We start from the raw sequence: 6,705 nt of genomic DNA, 5'->3' as shown, positions 1-6,705 counted from the left end.
ACGTTGTTTTGCTACTGGATTTTGATGTTTGGTTTGATGTTTTTTGTATGCAACTAAGTCGTTTAAGTGTTTTTGTATATAGCGGATCTTCTTCATTAATTCTTTAATTAGAGATTCGTAATTATCACGTAGTTGCTAACCGAGGGTCAACAGAACGCCTACGCAACACAGTGATCGCACTCGCGCATCGTGCAGCTCGGGGATGTACATACAGTACACACAGCCGAGCTACGCAGCAGCAACACTACATTCCGCACGCACGACCGCATTTGGTGTCGCCTGAACTTATCTCAACACACACACACACAACACATCACAACTTCACAACAGGGCAGCACAGAGAGAGAGACACACACACACACAGAGACACACACACACACCACACACACACACCCAAACAGAACAAACAAACACAACATACACACACACACACATCCACACACATTCACACCGACAAACAAACAAACAAACACACACACACACACAACACACACACACACATTGTTCACCATAGTCATCGCTGCGGCCCTCATTCCTCGCTCGACACATTTTCCGTAGCAAGAAACACACCGCTCAGGCACGACGCATGCGCACGTACCACCCGCACCTATGTGACGAAACTAAGGCGAGCTTTAGTTGAAACGCGACACAGTATTTAAGTGCTGCGCCCAAATGTCATTCGCTGCAAGTTGCTGCAGACCAGCGGCTGCACTGGCTGCTCATCTTGTCTTAACCGCAATAAAAATTGTATGTTTGTTAACTTGGTTGCGGCCACATTTTGTCGCAACTGTTGCTGTCTTTCTAATAGCTATTGGATTTGACCGTCGCCAGCGCAAACAGCAACATCTGTAATTCAGAACCGACGAACTTTACGATCAATTGCACGCCTAGATTCAACTGCTTGAGAAACTTTAGTACTCAACAGAGCGTTTTCACAAAGTTAACTTGTTTTAACTTGTTTTAATGTGAAGTTTTACGTTGCCTGCTATCTTAGCAGATGCAATGTATGATCGCTTTAGCTTTTTTTGAGAAATATTTAATCTTAAAGCTTTCGGTAAAGTTGAATTTATTTGGTATCCGCGGGCAGAAAGAAGTGTGACGAGTGTGGAAGCCATAGCTGTACGCGTAATATTTTAACAGTGCTTTAAACATTAATTGTTCTCGATCGTGTACGCATTGACGTCTGGTACGCTTCTCTACGTCAGGTTCAGGGCAAAATCAACTGTCAACATCGTAAATCAACCGTGTAACTAGTTGGTCTACGATATACTAGTACGATGAGCTGCCCGAAAACAGGCGAAATGAGATCACTATATAACAGCAGCTCAGAAAGACAGAACGTGCACGAACGACGGAGATTGATGTTTCACGGCGCTTTTCCGCCTCCGTGTTGTTGCCCCGCAAGTGAAGGAACGTAGATTAGCTTAGGACCTATACTCGCTCGACGCTAGAGTCCGTACCACATGGCTGATCACTCGAAACAACGAAAGCAAAACAGTTTTGCAGACAAATACGATGTTAGCGTCCGCCGCAACACATGGATATAATCAACAATCGGATGTAATGAATACGGTGGGGGTGACACGTAGCCGAGACAGTTTTCAGGACAAACGACGTTGCCGTCGCCGAAGCGAAAGCGTTCTAGCTCACGGACAGTTTAAATGTCCGCCGGTCAGTTAGGACACCTCGGTGATGACGCACGAGCTAATCACACACACGGCCAATCCGTCATTTAATTACTAATGAATGTGGCTCTAGTAATGTGCTCGGCCCGCCCTCTAGCGGTCGATGACTCTACCGGTAGTTTGGCCGAATGACCTGGCCATAAGTGAGAACGGGCGCTCTTTCCAGCTGCAAGGGTTCAGACTCGCGTTGGGCATAATGTTGTCGTGAGATATATTGGCAGCGACCTAAGATGAGTACGCCGAGATTAGCGTCGTTGGCGCGGTGTCCGACACAGAGAAGATTTTACCGGTGCGGTTTGGTTTTGATATTTTGTGCTCGTGCTTGAAATGTAGGTTTCGATATCGCTGTTCGTATGAGAATTGGTTTCGAATATTGGTGCTCGTGTTGACGTTTGCTTGTGATTTCAAATCGTTCATGTGTCCGGTGCGGTATGTTGGATTTCATTTTGATTTGTTTCGGACCAATAGGCTTCCTTATAGCAAACGCCTGCCGAGTGAGAACAACGTCATCAAATCATGCGCGTAGAAATACGTCAATCGCGTGCCGCGCTGGCAGCGCGGCCTTCCTTCCCCACCAGCGCGTAAGCATCGTTGGCGACTTCTGTAGAGAGATGATCACCTTGTCGATTTATCTTGGCTGGCTTTATTCATGTCGAGTGAAACTGACCAGACGGCAGTGGGTGAATATATTGACCTACATGAAGTGTTGTGCTCACGTGTCGAGTGGTGTATGCGCGCGCGCGGAAAGTTAACTGAAATAATGGTGACAAGAAATACATAATCAAAATTCCTAGTCTCTCCCGCTCTGTCTGTCTGTCTATCTATCTACTCTATCTATCGTATCTATCTATCTATCTATCTATCTATCTATCTATCTAATCTTATCAATCTATCTATCTATCTATTTATCTATGCTATCTATCTATCTATCTATCTATCTATTTATCTATCTATCTAGTTATCTATCTACGTATCTATTTATCTATCTATCTATACTTCTATCGTATCTCATCTATCATATCATCTATCTATCTAATCTCTTTGATCTATCTAATCTATCTACTATCTATCTTTATTTATCTATCTATCTATTATCTATCTATCTATCTATCTATCTATCATCTATCTATCTATCTATCTATCTCTATACGCTCTCGCTTTCCGTCTCGCCACTCAATTCTTTCCTCCCTCTCTTCGGTGCACGCACTGCTCTCCCCTCTCTCTGCTCTCTCGTCTCTGCTTTCTCTCTCCCTCGCTCCGCTCCACTCGCTCTACTCTCAGCTTGCTCTGCCTCTCTCCCCCTCGCTCTCTTCTCTCTATCTCTTTTCTCGCTTTCGCTCTCTCTTTCTTTCTCGCGCTCTCTCTCTCTCTCTCGCACTCTCTCTCTCCCCCTCGCTCTCTCACCCTCGCTCTCTACCCCTCTCCTTCGCTCTCTCCCACTCGCGCTTTCTCTCCCTCGCTCTCTCCCCTCGCGCACTCTCTCTCTCTCTCTCTCGCTCTTGCTCTCTCCCCATCGCCCATCGCTCTCTCTCTCTCCCTCTCATGTTCTCCTTCTTTCTCTGTCAACAGATGCTCAGGGCGGTAACCGGAGGCGCCCTCCGTCGGATCCCGAGGAAGCTATAGAGTATAACGATGACCCGCCCTCGTTTCCGATACTGCCGAATGGTCTCCGCGTGCCGGATGCGAAAGAGAGTGAGTGTGTTCACGCGGTATAACTACGTGTATATACACCCTGTATTCGTAGCGGCTTGATGCGGCTCCACGCACCACGAGACGACATAGGCCACGCTACGACGGTCGAAAAAAAAAAATTTAAATAATATGCTAATATAATATTTTTATATTAAAGAAAAAAATAATAATATACCATTAATTAATAATAATATTAACAATTTAATTAAAGCGAATCTATAAACATCTCGACCCGTAGGAGATAGTCGATGCTGCTTCAAAAAAATGTGAACGAATGATCAAATGTCGGTACAATGTATTTTTTATGCAATTTGTACCATAATCTACTCTAGCATTATCGAGTAGCGGTCCATCGGTAACTGGCAATGATAGGGTGCATGGTATATATATGAGTTGATATATCGCGGTGGTTGATTGTTGTTACCTGTAGCTGGCAGGGAGCAGGTAGGAGATGGATTCATTGTGGGAGGAGACCCAGTAGCCGACATAGCCGATAAACCTTACCAGGTAAACACCGGGATTATAAGGATAATTATATATATATATATATATATATATATAGTATGTTATCAAATTTACAACATCCTCACGATTAAATATGACCAAGTGTATTGTCACTAGGTGGCGCTCTATCGCTGGCGGCTCGTCAACTCTGACTGGCAGCTTGGCTTCATCTGTGGCGGTGTGCTCATAACAGAGAACTGGGTCGCCACTGCCGCTCACTGCGTCAACGGGTACACGTGCTTCTTCTATCGTCTGCTTTTAGTCGCCATAGCAACGACGTATTTACAACCAGGCGTCGGCAAAAGATAAACGTGACATGATGAAAGAACATTACGTGTGCGCGTGTGTCTGTGCGCGTGTTTTTGCGTGCATGCGCCCGTGTTTGTGCGTGCATCGCGCGTGTGTGCGTATGTGTGTGCGCGTGTTTGTGTGTGCATGCGCGCGTGTGTGCGTATGTGTGTGCGCGTGTTTGTGCGTGCATGCACCTGTGTTTGTGCGTGCATGCGCGCGTGTGTGTGTGTGTGTATGCATGCGTGTGTGTGTGTATGTGCGCGCGTGTGTGTGTGTGCATGCGCGCGTATGTGTATGTGTGTGTGTGTGTATGCATGCGTGTGTGTGCGTGCATGCGCGCGTGTGTGCGCGCGTATGTGTGTGCGTGTGTGTTTAATGAGATAATGTACATAAATTTCGAGATATATTCATGTTAATCTTCTTGTAAGACATCTGCTCTCATGTCTGATTATCTCATGCTCTGCTGTCTCTCATGTCTGATTATCTCATTCTCTGCTGTCCCTCATGTCTGATTATCTCATTCTCTGCTATCTCTCATGTCTGATTATTTCATGCTCTGCTGTCTCTCATGTCTGATAATCCCATTCTCTGCGCTCATGTCTGATAATATCTCAGGCTCTGCTGTCTCTCATTTGTCTGATTATCTAATTCTCTGCTGTCCCTCATTTGTCTGATTATCTCATTCTCTGCTATCTCTCATGTCTGATTATCCCATTCTTTGCTCTCATGTCTGATTATATCTCATTCTCTGCTGTCTCTCATGCGTCTGATAATATCTCATTCTCTGCTGTCTCTCATTTGTCTTATTATCTCATTCTCTGCTGTCTCTCATGTCTGATTATATCTCATTCTCTGCTGTCTCTCATGCGTCTGATAATATCTCATTCTCTGCTGTCTCTCATGTCTGATTATCTCATGCTCTGCTGTCTGACATGTGTGTCTCAGGCTGGAGTCTCCCGAGCTGTACATCGTTAGCTTCGGCACGCTGCGCATCTACGACTGGTCGCCACCTGACGAGAAATACAGATATGTAAGCTTATCTAGCTTCTCGTTAGAATCTCTGCCGCGTGTCTATCTCACGTTCCTCTGTCTCTCTCTCTCTCTCTCTCTTATACCACAACAACGTAATATATATATAATATACTATATATGTATGGTGTGTGATGTGTGTGTCGTGGTGATGAGTGTTGTGTGCGCGTTGTGATGGTACGTGCGTGTGTGTGCGGCGTTCTTGGTGCGGTGGTGGATCGTGGCGTGTGTGTAGCGTGGCGTGCGTTGCGTTGTGTGGTCGTGTGGAGCGTGTGTGATGCGCCATGTCGGCGTGCGTGCGTGCGTGTGTGGGTGTTGAGTGGGAGCATGTGGTGGTGGTGTATGCCGTGCGTTCGTGCTGTTTTGCGTGCGTTCCGTGTGTTTGTTTTGTGCGTGCTTGTGTAGTACGTGCTGTGTGTGTGTGTTTGTGGTTGCCTCGTGAGGGTGTGTGACGTGGTACGCGCGTGTTGTGTGTTTGTGCGTCTCGGCGCGAAACTTACTCTGAGTAAATTTGTGTAGAACATGAAGGTAAATAGCATGTTCTATTCCTACTGTATGTAGCGTTGGCTTTATGTGTTCGCCTTGCATTTTATTTGACATTGTTGTTTAGTTTGCCGATTTTGTTTAGTTAATCTTCTCAACGCGCATTGTGCGTTGCAACCATTGCACCCGTGGCGAGACAGAGCAATCATTCTACACAGTCTATGGCGTTATAAGTTTAGCGTAACATTATTTAGTAATTATCTAGGATCGATATTATATGGTAATTTGAGGTAGATATTATTAGGCGGCTTTGTCGTGTTAGTGATTACGCTATATGAAATAACTAAGAGTCCGCAGTGTATAAAAGCTTAGATAAAATTCACACGATTAATCTACAAACTAGACGACGTACGTACGTCGTCGTCTACAATCGTTTGTTCCAACCTTAAATATTGACTTTAATCCGTTCAAAATATTGTCTTATAAACTGTCTGCCTATATTTTGACGCCTATATTTTTACAACCTCGGCAGGATAGAGTAGTGTTTTTGTCAATATGCCGTGTTGTCTTTGTTGTTGTAATATATAATAAACGCGGAATAATCTATTGGTTTGCTCTATATTTTTCTTATCTATAACCGGGAAAAATCCGTCCTCCTTGTTCCTGATTTCTGTGACTATCAGTCTTCATTAGGATTGTCCCAGAATCAATATTTAATTTGCGCTGTTTGGCCGTTCTTGTGCGGCATCGTTACGACCTCAATCTCACTCATAGTAATTACGGCAGTAAGCTGTACCTAGGGTCACTACCACACGTCCTAAATTAGTACACCATTAAGTTGACTAGCAATAAACATACAGTAGCAATAGGCCACCCCAAATAAATGCATAGAAAGGAATTCATGTGATAGTTTAATGACGTATTATAGTTACATTACTTTAATTAAGAATGTCATCAGTTGCAGGTAATCACACGTTAACACACAAATATGTTCGCGCTCTCACTCTCTTATCTTCTCCTT

The 6,705-nt window shown here is 44.6% G+C and overlaps 1 protein-coding gene across 1 annotated transcript in view; it reads left to right on the top strand.

The window, feature by feature from the left end:
* The window catches only part of LOC106816484 (mastin-like), an 8,020-nt gene extending 1,794 nt beyond the window's left edge, over positions 1-6,226 (top strand). Inside the window, exons 3-7 of the mRNA XM_014821109.1 lie at positions 3,255-3,377; positions 3,808-3,884; positions 3,999-4,111; positions 5,118-5,222; positions 6,217-6,226. Of these exons, the coding sequence (XP_014676595.1) occupies positions 3,255-3,377; positions 3,808-3,884; positions 3,999-4,111; positions 5,118-5,222; positions 6,217-6,226 (428 nt within the window). The remainder of the gene's footprint in view (positions 1-3,254; positions 3,378-3,807; positions 3,885-3,998; positions 4,112-5,117; positions 5,223-6,216) is intronic.
* Positions 6,227-6,705: the final 479 nt, after the last annotated feature.

This window comes from Priapulus caudatus, unplaced genomic scaffold (genome assembly GCF_000485595.1).
Source record: "Priapulus caudatus unplaced genomic scaffold, Priapulus_caudatus-5.0.1 Scaffold1393, whole genome shotgun sequence".
NCBI lineage: Eukaryota > Metazoa > Priapulida > Priapulimorpha > Priapulimorphida > Priapulidae > Priapulus > Priapulus caudatus.
This window is presented reverse-complemented; position numbering and strand designations above follow the sequence as displayed.